Source organism: Ceratotherium simum, chromosome 36, assembly GCF_057802395.1.
Source record: "Ceratotherium simum simum isolate JZ-2026a chromosome 36, ASM5780239v1, whole genome shotgun sequence".
NCBI classification, from domain to species: Eukaryota; Metazoa; Chordata; class Mammalia; order Perissodactyla; family Rhinocerotidae; genus Ceratotherium; species Ceratotherium simum.
Window position 1 is genome coordinate 15,099,922 of NC_141935.1, and position 13,429 is coordinate 15,113,350.

The window sequence follows — 13,429 nt, forward strand, 5'->3', positions numbered from 1 at the left end:
AAAAAGAGGAAGATTGGCAACAGATGTTAGCGCAGGTCCACTCTTCCTCAAAAAAAAAAAAAAGGAACAGACATTTTTGTGTGTGTGTGTGAGGAAGATCAGCCCTGAGCTAACATCTGCCAATCCTCCTCCTTTTGCCGAGGAAGACTGGCTCTGGGCTAATATCCATGCCCATCTTCCTCTACTTTATATGGGATGCCGCAACAGCATGGCTTGACAAGCAGTGCGTTGGTGCGCGCCCGGGATCCGAACCGGTGGAGCCCAGGCTGCCACAGCAGAGAACGTGCACTTAACCACTGCGCCACCTGGCCGGCCCCCAGAATAGACATTTTGAAGACAGACTTCTCCCCTTTTTCTCTAGCTAGGACATGAGGAAGGCAGTAAGTCCACAACCAGGGAAGGTAGTTTGGTTGGCCTCTTTGTATTTTTCTCCTCTTCTCTCATGCATGGACTGGAGGAGGGGTAGGAGCTCACTGGACTAGCAAAACTCAAAGCAGGCTGTGGTCTCTGGTCTCGCATGTGTATGTACAAAGCTGACATTTCACTGGGGGTGGTACTTTTGTGATCTCTTCATTGGTGTCTCTCCTTCCTCATTAGGTATCTCTCACCTATAGTTCTAGTGTAGTCAGATGCATCTCCATTCCAACTGGTTGCTTACTAATTTTGTAGCTCACAGGAATTTCACTTTTTTCTCTACTAGTCCTCTTTAGCCTTCCAGGTGGCCCTTTGTACGGGTGCTAAAACGACCTCATGTTGTCTCTCTTCTTTGTGGTCCTCATCTGGTCATGAGAAATACACTCTCTTCCTTGTCCTGACAAACTCTGGGATTATAAGATATACAACACTCTCAGCTTGCCTATCCAAACCCAGACACACTGTCCTTCCTCATTTAGATCTTCCAGGTCTAAGAGAGACATCAGTCCACTGGCCTCCTCGACTGCAAGAGACCCATGTCACCCTGCAAAGGATCTAATAAGACCCTTTTACTGGAAGGTATCACTGACTCCTCTATTCTCCCTCCAGTGAAACCCTCCTCTCTAGATTCATCTTTTCCTTAACCTATTTTTATGTACTTGATCTGGTTATATACTTTCCTTGATTTGGATGAGAGTTTTAAGAGTCATCTAACTAGTTCTTGGCTGTCTGCACTTTGCTAGTTCTGCTAATGTAGGTACCAAATGTGGTGGCTGAAGAATGAAGGGGCAGTGAGAAAAATGAAGAATAAAAAAACACTCTTTTCGAATGTTAGTAAGTGAGTGAACAGGGAGAGACTAGACAGCAACTTTCAGGGCTCATAGGGCAGGGCAGAGTCAAAAGAAGGGGCTTTAGGATGGTGATGAAGAGCATATATGTACATCGCTATAAGCAATGGAGAGGGATTTAAATTAAAATAAAAGGAAGATTTGATGGAACAAAGTTCAGAGGAAGGAAGAGAGGGATGAAGAGACAGAAAGGAAGGAGCAAGAGAAGAACAGGAGGGGACACAAGAACAGGCAATAGGTTATTTTTAGAAAAAAATTATTCATTGTTTTCCTCTAAGACTAGATTAAAAATTAAGAACCTGTGACAATGTAGACAAATTGGAGGTGGGGAGAAAATAACCTGGGGATATTTCTGTCTGGTTCTCTCTATTTTGTCTATGAAGCAGAGGGCCAGATCAGCTGCAAGGACAGGGGCAAGAGATTGAAGAGACTCACAATAGCGTAAAGGGGAGAGAAAGGAAGGGGATGAGAAGTAAAGACATGGTATAGTCCCAGGCAGCACAGGTACATGGTCTTCCTTCAAGTCCTCACAGGACAGGAGCAGGGCTATGTTCCCTGAAGCCGACCCAATGGACAGCAGAAGGGAAAGATCATGATGGCAATCAGCTTACTCAATAGAGTCACAATTAAAGTGGTTTTGCCCCAGACTAGGAGTAGAAGGTGAGAAAGTTAGGAACAGGGCTCATCAAAAGAGGATTAGGTAGGGCTAATGGACTAGAGATTTGAGAGAAGTTAGGAGCAGACTATGTGGTAGTTTGGAGATGAGAGGATTGGAAAGATATGATGTGTCTGTAGAGCAGCATTTCCGAGATTAGAAAGATCTGAGGAGTAGAGAAGTTCCAAGTCATCACAAAATAGAGGCTGTGGTCACAGAAATGGGTTGCTGGAAGGGGAATTAAATGAATGGGGAATTAAATACCATCCCTCTGATAAGGTTCTCAATCAATGGAAACTTGGAAGTCTGAAAATAAGAACAATAAGGATGGAAGAAAAGTGGGATCATTTCAAAGGAAAATTTGTAATTTTAAAAAGGTAGTTCTTTACCTGACTCAATATAATTATGAGTCAGCTAATAGGTACAGATATACAACTGTATTTGTATAAAACTTGTCAGGAATCTTTTTACTTTGAACTCACACTTACTCCAGATCTTTCACTCTAGAATCTACTCAGCTTTTTACACTTTGAATCTCTCTCCTAGACTCTAACCTACACTCATGCTTCTTATTTTACTGAGCTCTGCTTTCTTGATTCTAACCTCAGCAGCTTCTAATAATTTAATTTACACCTACTTTGATTTTTTGACTTTTTCTATTCCTCACCAATTTAGGTTAACATTTTAACCCAGCGTCTAATCCACAAAGTCCAATTTCAGTGTTAGCCAGTCCTACTGAAGTGTGATAGGTGATAGAGCACTATTATGTAAGCAGTTCTCGGCCCTTAGATGGGGTGGGAGTGGGATGGGTAGATAAATGAGAGAGAAGCAGAATGGGATAAAGATCAGCCTGAACTTAGGAACATTAATGGGTAGAAGCAGTGTTGAAATAAGGAAATCGGGTTTCACTTGAAAGATAAGTGAAAAAGCTGAGAAAATTAGACAGCTCTTGGTCATTAAACAGGGGTTTTGGTGATAACACTGGGAAGAATAACAAGGGGCATCAGTAGAGGGAAAAATGGGTAAGAGACTGGCACCAAATGCCATAGATGGGCATGAGTGTTCCAAGGAGTATTGTTGATTGGGGAAAATATTTTCTCTTGGTAATTAAGTGTTGTCAGAAAGACTGTGGAAAAGATAGGACATCTAAAGACAGAGGTGGCCGAGAGTGAAACAAACCAACCACAGAGTTCCAAGTGGGGAATTTGTGAGATAGTCTTTCAATAAAAAGTATGCAGAGGAGGTAGTATGTGCAATAACTGACTCCAGCTTTACTGTCAAAATCCTTGGAACACTTTTTATTTAGCATTTACTGTACCATGTGTTTTCTATGCCCATTCAGAGTGATTCAGCATTTGTAGAAAAGACTGGTAATGCTCTCAGACTACCAAGATGATATTCCAATGGTAGCAGAAGTAGACCAGCATGGATTTAAAAAAAAAAAAGATACAAAATAAGAACAAAAAATTGTTTTAATAAGTATTTTAAATATCATGTTAAAGTTGTTTTAATCAAATTGAATTTTAGTAGAAAACCAAATGAACTAGTTTGAGTTCTTTTTCAATAATTTACCCTGTCACCCTGTCCACACTCTGATTGAGGTGTTAATGAAGAGCGTAATGGCCAAAAGGCAGGCAGCAGTGGGGCAATGAGTTGAAAAGAGCCCAGATAATCTCAAACCCTTGAATAATTAGCTAATATATTTATAAATACACACACACACATATATTGAGAAACAGATTTGATTGGTGTGTACAGCATGCAATACTAGTGGCTTGGGGAGAGGGATGGAAAAGATTTCATAGACATAGTCCCAACACTAGATAAATTTATACTCTGATCAGACAAAAGAAAAAAACACACGTGGAATTGGCATTCCAGTACATTTTTAAAAATACAGCAACGAACACAAATATGTGAAGGTAAATGCCCACAGATATACTGGAAATGAGAAGTAGAACATTAAAGATAGTGTAACTTTGAAAAGTGGTTAATTTACTTTCAGAATATACTTTACACACTGGGAAAAAAAATCATATCATAAGTACAAAGATATGTTTCTCATCTGCCGGTCATTAAACCCAAGTCAGAAAGGCCAGGACAAGATAAATGGATACAGTAAATGAATAAATAAAAAGCAATAAATTCAGGGACCATGTAGAACAAAGTATGTACATTCGTATGCTGATGATCCTGGCCCTTACATTGTGTATGTGTGTGTGTGTGTGTTTCCTTCTACAGTTATCTCTTCATCTGTCTTTCTCCACATATGAATAGTAAGTTCTTTGAAGGAGAAGCATTTTATTTAGTTAATTATCCCCAAATCCCAATACTGGGCAGATCTATCAATGTATAGCAACCTAAACATTGGAACTCAAGGAAATATTCAAAGATTATCATTATGTTTAATAAACGCAGACGTCAGAGTCAAAAATACATCAACAAACTAAGGAGGACAGACAATATTACTTTTTACAAAAGATACTGCCAAAAAATTCACTGTTAGTAAAAAATAAAAGTAATTGAAAATATAATAAAAATATTTAATTATTAATTCTTATAAATATTTACCTTCCGGTCTGAGGATCAAATCCAAAGTAAAGGTCTTTACAACGGTCACAACTTTGCCCAGCAATGGAAGCATCTCGGCAAACGCACTGACCAGTTAAGCTATTACAGATGTCATTAACTGCACCAGTTGTATGGCATAAACAAGGCAGGCAGCCAGTAGCATTGCCTGGAGAAATGTAAAAACCTGGAAATAAAGAAATGAGAAGTTTTCAATATATACTTTCTATCTAGTTTTTTCTTTAAAAGATAATGTTTAGATTACATCAAAAAACAGAACACTCTATCATGGCATTACCTAACTCCCAACACAAATGTGGTTATAGCTGTTCTTAAATAGTGTGTCAATTATGACCAACGAAAGGCTGACCAAATAATTTACATTGCACCCAGGTGTCTCCCAGGCACCTAAAATTCAGTGCATTTAAAACCTACTTCATAATCTTTCCACTAAAAATTGGTCCTCCTCTAATCATCTCCATTTCAGCAAATAGCACCACCATCTATTCAGTTGCTCAACCAAGAACCTTGAGACATCCTTGGCAGAGTAGCCAGATAAAATACAGGATGTGCAGTTAAATTCCAATTTCCGATAAACAATGATTTTTTTTTTTTAGCAAAAGTATGTCTTATGTGATATTTGCTTATATTATAAAATTATCATCTGAAATTCAAATTTAACTAAGCATCCTGAATTTTGCTAAATCTGGCAACCCTTGAATCCTTCACTTTCCTTCACCCCTACATCTAGCTAATTACCAAGTCCTGTGGATATCCTCTTTCAAGAACTTTAAACCTTCTACTCTCCATCCCCACTGCCATTTCCCTAGTTAAAGTTACCACTAAGTTTTTTATAGCTAACACTATGTACCAATGGCTATGGTAAGAGCTTTATATTCATGATCTCATTTAGTTCTTACAGCAACACTAATAATTCAGGTATTACTATCATGTCCATTATACAAATTAGAAAACTGAAGGTTAGGAAGGTTAACAAACTTTCCTAAAATGATAAAGTTGACAAATAGCAGATCCCAGATTCAAACCCAGGCGTCTCAACTCCAGAGGCTTTCTCATCTAATGGTGTCCCTCTTGTCCCCCTCCAATCTATTCTTCACAGTGTAGCTGGAACAATCTTTTTCAGAGTGTAGGTTGAACATTTCATTCATCTACTTAAAACTACTTGATGACCTCCTATTCCCTTTAGGAAAAAATCCAAATCCCTAACACAGCCTCCAATCCTCCAGTCAGGTCCCACCCATCTCTCTAGCTTCATCTCACTGCTCATGCCCAACTCAGCCCTCTCCAGTCATACTCCTTTCTGTTCTTGAGACTTAAAGGTCTTTTCACGGGTTGCTCTGTCTGCTGAAATGATTTTGACCCACCTTTTCTGCTTAGCTCTCTCCTATGCATGTAGGTCTTGTGACTTCCTCTAGTAACCTACCCTAGGTGGGTTTAGGCATGTCTGTTACAGTTTCATAGCATCTTGTTTCTTGCCTTTAGAGTGCTCATGAAAATTTTAATTAATCTCATTTCCACTGGATTGTTACCTTCATAAAGGCAAGAACCTCATCTGATTAATTCATCATTGTCTCCACAGCATCCAGTACAGTGCTTGGCACCTGGTAGGCATTCCATAAACATTTGATGAATGTACTAACAGCTCTCCAATTTGGATAAATTACCTATCAGCACAGATACTTAGACAAAGAATTAATTTGGACTTATTGCAATAGTTTTGAGCCACAGAGAATTCTAGAACAATTAGAGGTGATTTTTATAAGAAATGAATTATCAGATAAATCTGTAAATAAAAGGGGATACATTTTGGTGCAGAACATTAGGTTGTCCAAATTTTGGAGAATAAAGAATGCCACAGAAAAATCAGAGATATAAGCAGAGAAGAACAAAATTGGTATTAAAGCACCCAGGGAGGCTGCTACCTGGAGGTAGGGCTTCAAGGAAAAGACTACATTGGAATTTGTCTTGGGGTTAATTCCCCTCCTCCTCTCAGGAGCGTGATAATAAAGGTTAATCCCACCGATATTTTAGTTGTCCTATTTTTAAGCAATTCTAATTAGGATGACTCAGGTACCTTCCTGCTCAGCGATTACTTCTTGCCTTACCTGAATGTGCCTAATTCTAGACCATTACCTCTCCTTTTATGACTTCCAACCATAGAAAACAACATTTTCCCTTCCCTCCTACTTAAACTTCAGCTCCTGAGTGCAGTTTAAAGATAACTGACCTGAATTTCTTTTCTTTAACTTAATACATTTCTGAGCTCCCTCTGTTAGCTCCACTTCATGTTCCACATCTTCATGTCTGTATCATTTTAACTGATCTTTTTGAGATTTCTTTCCATGAATGATTTTGTACCACATTCTGAAGCACAGTCATTAAGACAATGCTATCACCTTACATTATATGGAGCTGAGAGTTCACATATATATAGCACAAATCATCCTACTAAAGTTTATCATTTTCCCCAGTTTTATTTCAGCTGAGCCCTGGTCCCAAACAAGACAAGTCTCATGTGGAAAGTAATGTGTTATACAGCTAAAGCAAAAAGTCACCCGTATCATAAATAGTGTTGCTCTATCCAGGAGAAGGCTTACAGAATCCTTAGAGTTCAAAGTTATTAGCAAGGCAGCTGGTATGATCTCCTGTAGTGGCTATTTGCATAGCACAGTACCTGTCCTGGGCATAAAAGAAGAGCCCATTTCCTAGCAATGTCCCTCCTGAGGACCATGAACAACTAGGCTTTGCCAAGGTCTTGAAATGGGAGAAAGAAAACAAGTTTAACCTCTAGGCCTTATTCAGAAAAGGAGTGCAGAGCTGAGGCTAAGCACTAATTATAAGCCATTTAGAAGAAAAGACTCTCATCTTAAGCCAGAGAATGGACATAATATTAAGAGAAGAGTCTAGGGAGGAAGCCGTGGTTCCCTATACCGGGCAACAAAAGACTATTTCAGCAATGGTTTTACAAATCAATATTTTCAAAATAAAGTGTAGTAGATTACTCTGTTTCAAATTAAAACAATAATAATTTTCCTCCATTTGGTGGTCTCATATAAAAATAATACTAAAATTATTATTCATAGAGTTGACCAAATGTCAATAAATGCATAAATATTAATATTATTCATCCCAAGATATAATTTCTCTAATTTAAAAAATTTTTTTAACTCTTTCCAATTAGTTTAGATATACTTTACAGTATCTGCCCCTATTCCTTCTTCCTGGACTGCCGTACCCTCCTTAAGTATATTAGCAACTCCTATTTACTGTTAGAACTCAGCTCAGGAATCACTTTCTCAACTAAGGCCTCCATATCCCTCATCCTTCAAGAATTAATCAGTCCCTTCCCTTTAATACTTCTCTGTATTGTACATTTCTAATATTGCACTTATCACACTTAAACGTGTTATATTTATGCATGAGTCAGTTTCCCCTACTTAACCATAATGCCTTAATACGTTTTTGATTGTATATCTTATACCAGCACAGTCTCTGGTACATAGTAATTTATTCAATGGATGTTTACTGAAAGAATAGATATATGAATGAAATGGATAGATGGCTGAATGGATGAAGGGGTAGATGGATGGATGGATATCCTTTACCCCTTAAAATATGAGATGATCTCTTTAACACTGAAAAGGAAAATGGTAAACATAACTCTGTGAGTCATGAGAGTGATCAGCCAGAGTGGCCTGGCCTATCAGGAATGGCAGGGAATGCATATGAATAGTATGTGAATCAGGCACAGTAAATTTAAAACGTAATACTTGCCATATCAACAGATGGAACAGAGCTTCAGAAAGAATGTGTCATCCCAAAACTATGTCTCCTGTTGTTAGAACAAAGGGTATAATAACATGCTCATATTTGGGAAAACATTCTACTGAACTTCTATGATTTATAAAAAAACAGGTTTTCCTGTTTATGTGAATATCTGTGAAAGGGCTCCATAAGCAGATTCTCTAAGAATCAAATCTAATAACAACAATGAAAGTAAATAACGACAGCTCTGATTACATCTTGGAGATTATAATGCATAGATATATATGTATATTCATAAGCCACAGAAAAGTTTTTATATTCTTTGTTCCCATTTTTCTCAGTCTCAATATTTATCAAATGTGTGCTCTAAAGTCTCTCTCTCATGCCATCGCAACCATCTCAAAACTTTCTACAACTTAGTCCATGGCGATAATCCCATTTCAAGACCCTTCATTCCATCTCACTCTTTGATCCCTGTAGCCTCCTAGGACTCTGTTAATTTTCATTTTTTAACTCTTACTTGGATTCTGATCAATAAACAAGATATCCCAGGACCTGAAGCAGAACCCAGAATCATGGGTTGAGATGAGTTTGAGGGTGGGGAAAGGTTACAAACACTTGTAAGAATATTTATTTTAACCAACCCTCAAATATTTATTGAGTGAATGTTTATGTCAAATATTGAGTTAGTCAGAAAAAGTTTCACTTTTTCAGAGTGCAGATTCTGGGGTCAGATGGATCTGGATTTGTAAATGGCTCTTCTACTTAATTAGAACCCATTTCCCCTATTATAAAGTGGGAATAATACTAGTCCTTCCATCATAGAAATATTTTGCATATTAAATAGGACTTTCCAGATAAAACCCTATTCTAAGAATTGGAAAATAGTAGACACTCAATAAATATTATCTATTATCATCATGGCAATTTTTTTTCTTTTCCTTTTCCTTTTTTTTTTTTTTTTTGGGTGAGGAAGATTGGCCCTGAGCTAACATCTGTTGCCAATCTGCCTCATTTTGCTTGAGGAAGACTTGCCCTGAGCTGATATCTGCACCAATCTTCCTCTATTTTATATATGGGATGCTGCCACAGCATCGCCTGTTGAGTGGTGTGTAGGTCCCCACCCGGGATCCGAACTTGAGAACCCCAGGCAACTAAAGTGGAGCATGTGAACTTAGCTGCTATACCACTGGGCCAGCCCCATCATCATTGCAATTTTTATCAAGCAGTTTTCTATGAAAGTGGGATTTTCCTAAATTAAAGTTTCAATAATGACTTGTCAATGTCTCTTTTGTTTCCAGATGTGTCTAAGATTATGGTTCATATTGCCTATAACAAGACTCTTTCCTGGTGGTTTATCAAGGCGGATACTTATTCTGAGACTCAGGTCTCTCTTTGAAAAACATGTTAATCTGGAAAGCTGTTTCCCCAAACACCAGGACATGTGGCGTAATCGGATCTCAACTTTGATGCACTGACTTTTAACGGACTATCAGCCATCTAATTCCAATTCCATTGGCAGGGCCTTGCATGCAATTCTGGTTTATGAGCTCATTCCTTAACAAATATGATACGCTTCTTAATGAAGTAAGATACTTTGTTTTACTTTCTAACGGTGTGTATGAATTATAAAGCAAAACCAAAAGTAAATACCAGAGGGAAGCATGAGGAATTGTCCTATTAGCGCAAAACACGTCATATGAAGCTGTTTTCATTATAAATTAGCCTTTATTTTATTTCAAAGCTGCAGAGTCCTCAATACCCCCTCTCTGCCTCTCGTGCTCAAGGGCAAGAGTGGGTCACCGGCCCGGGATGCCTTGACATCCTTCCCTGCCTTTCCCGGCCTGGCCTCTGATTAAGTGCCTGCTGTTGAACATTAGGAGGTCATCCAGCGCTGAAAAAACGCGCTGGGAAAACAGATTTAGTGCTATATTTATTAGCGTGGGTATGTGTACATTCACATATGTACACACACTCCAAATAATTTTAAATTAAAGCATTTTTAAAATACTTAATGGAGGTTAAGCAGCATTTTTAACCTCTGTTCAAGTTATTGAATGGCATATTAAAACCAACGTGGCTCTAATGTACCTTCTAATGTGAGCTGCTGCTTTAACAAATTGCCTATAAATTTTAGTTGAATTAAGCCTATTCCTTGTACGTTCATAGTAAGGTTAGGTTAATAATACATGAGGTTTCATTATAGGCACCTTCCTTAAGAATGCTTTTTAAGAAAGTGGGACGAGAGTCTATGTGCAGTAGTCTAGTATTGGCCGTCATATTTACAATCACAGATGAAAAATGCAGGCAGAAGTCCTTAGGCTGGCTAGTTCACCCCTCATACCCCACAATTCCCCGTCTGTGCACCCCTGCTCACGCACATCGGCGTGGTGCTCCTCCCTGTAGCATAAGATCCAGGTCTCTCAGATGTGTTTAAAAAAGTCGAATGGAAGCTTCAGTTTGCAGCAGTGCATTCTAAGGTGCACACTGCAGAGCTGGCTACTGTGAAACATCTGTTTATGATAAAGATACTTCAGGATAAGTGTTTCTTTTTTCAGTGTAAATTTCACAGTAAGAGACAATAAAACCAGAAAACAAAATTCAAACTAGTTTCGGAAGCTAGAAGAATGCAGAACAAAAAAAAAAAAAAAAGGTCTGCAAGCACATTGTGAGCTTTTGATATGCTACAGATGTGTGTGCAGAATATCTTGTTTAGTCAAAAAAAATACATTAAGTACTTAGGCCGGTATTTTCCTTCCTCCCTTGCAAAGTAAAACACCGCATCCACCCTATGTGTGGTTAAAGGAACACTCACAGGCTTGCACTATGCCCATGCCTAAAAAGAGGAGAACGCCATTGAGGTATTTCTTAAATGTAATTATTCACTAATTTGGAAAATATATATGGAGCACTTCCTATGGAGATGTGCTCTATGTGCCTGGGATAGAGCATTGAACGATCTGAAGAACAGCATTGAGACTTGTAGGCTGGAGAGGAACAGATGAAATGATCTGAAGACTCATGGAAATGAGATCAGAAAGACCATGGGTGTCACAGATCATGTGGGTTTCCATCAAATTTGTTTTATACTTACAATGGTGGAAGCCAGTAAAGGGTGGAGTGGTACCATCTGACCAAAGTTTGAACAGTATCACTTTGGCTGCATGTTGCGAAGTGACTGAAGAAGGATAAAGGGGAGGAATAGGAAGTTTAGGAGGCTATTCAGATAATCCAGGAGAAAGATAAAAATGGCTTGGACAAAGATGGATAAGTGAGGGTGGTAAAAGTGGTCAGATTCTGTATATATTTGAAGGTAAAACCAACAAGATTGGGGCTGGCCTGGTGGCATTGTGGTTAAGTTCATGTGCTCTGCTTCAGAGGCCCGGGGTTTGCAGGCTCAGATCCTGGGCATGGACCTACACATCGTTCATCAAGCCATGCTGTGGCAGGCATCCCACATACAAAGTAGAGGAAGACAGGCACAGACAGGATTGTGGGAAAAAGAAAGGAGTCGAGGATGGCTGCAAATATTTGGTCTGAAAAGATTACAACCCAGAAACTACTGGGGTAACATTTTCAGTTAGGCATAGGTTGATGGACTGATTTTTCCCTTCTGAAATCCCCAAAAATAAAATAAAATAAAAAAGAACAGAAGAGGAAGAGGCAGCCAATGATAGATATATACAAGCAAAACTGAAGAATTTGCAGTGGAGAGGCCAACAATAAGCTAACCGATTCAGGTTGCATAACTCTAGAAAGAAAGGTTTGGAATTGTACGCTCCAGAGATTTCTGAAGTCAGGTGGGAGGTGTAGTTCATTCCTTCCTCAAGCAGAAAGTTGTCCCTCTCAAATTTTGAGAGAAGACAACAAGTTTTCTCTTTAGAAGTTAAACCAGAGAGGGTTTGGACTCAACAGGTACAAGGATGAAGGGTTACAGTGAACACACAGATTATATGAAAGGCTCCCTGTGATGGTTAATTCTATGTGTCAACTTGGCTAGGGTTGGTATCCGGTTGTCTGGTCAAACACTAGTCCAGATGTTGCTATGAAAGTGTTTTTTTTAGATTTTCCCAGAATATAAGAACAGTAATCTATAGACAAAAGGACCCACTGGCTGCCCAGAAAAATCATTTAACCAAAAGCATATCTTCATGAAATTTTCTGAATTGAGGGATGGCGAGATGGTGAAGCTTCTGGAATGTAAAAAAGAAAAATAAGAAAGAAAGAAGATTTTAATTGGTGCTGCTAGAAGATAATGGTGAAATACATTTTTTGAGTGAAAATGATTCTATATAGTGGTAAAATTTCAAATATCTATGAGTATGGAATAAAGATAATTTCAGACATTCCAAAATTCTAAAAACAAATTTACTTCCCTCCCTGCACTCCTTTTCAGAAGCTACTGGAGCATTCTCTCTACAAAATACACAAATAAACCAAGAAAAATGAACACATAGAATTCAGGAAACAGGGGATCCAACATAGGAGACATGAAGAAATTCTCAGTACAGCTGCAAAAGTCAGACCTAGGATACAGTTGTGCAACAGAACTAGAGATTGACTGGCTCAAATCAGAGCAGGAGGATCGGGGGTTCGGATCCTCCCATGGACTGATACATTTAGTGGAAAAAAATACATGTATACATACACACACACCTCCTATTGGCTCTATTTCTCTGGAGAACCCTAACTAATACAGATCCCCTTGTTAAAACTCCTGATTATTTCTGTGTCTCCAATTAAACAAAACACTCACTGAGTGCGTGCAACTTACAAGGAATTACACTAGTCTTGCGGCTATGCAAGTTGAATAAGATAAACCTTGCTCTCAACGTATTGATATTCTAACAAGGGAAATAAGAAAACTGTACAAGTAAAGAAAATACAAGAATATTTTAAATATGATAATTATTTTCATTAATAGTGATGATTCTCACTCTATATCCTGCTTAAAAGAGAGAACAATTTGCCATAAACCTTTGGAGAGGAGTTTTGCGACATCTGTGCTTAGGCAAATAGCCGCTAAGAAATTATTTTCTTAAAACAAACGACACTAAACCGAGGCCGGCCCGGTGGCATAGTGGTTAAGCTTACGCGCTTTGCTTCAGCGGCCCAAGTTTTGCAGGTTCGGATCCTGGCACGGACCTACGCACCACTC

At 38.6% G+C, this 13,429-nt stretch overlaps 1 protein-coding gene across 1 annotated transcript in view; it reads right to left on the reverse strand.

Moving 5' to 3' along the window:
• USH2A (usherin) overlaps window positions 1-13,429 on the reverse strand; it is a 761,558-nt gene that overhangs the window by 583,642 nt on the left and 164,487 nt on the right. The window contains exon 14 of the mRNA XM_087424358.1: window positions 4,489-4,672. Coding sequence (XP_087280484.1) covers window positions 4,489-4,672 — 184 coding nt within the window. The remainder of the gene's footprint in view (window positions 1-4,488; window positions 4,673-13,429) is intronic.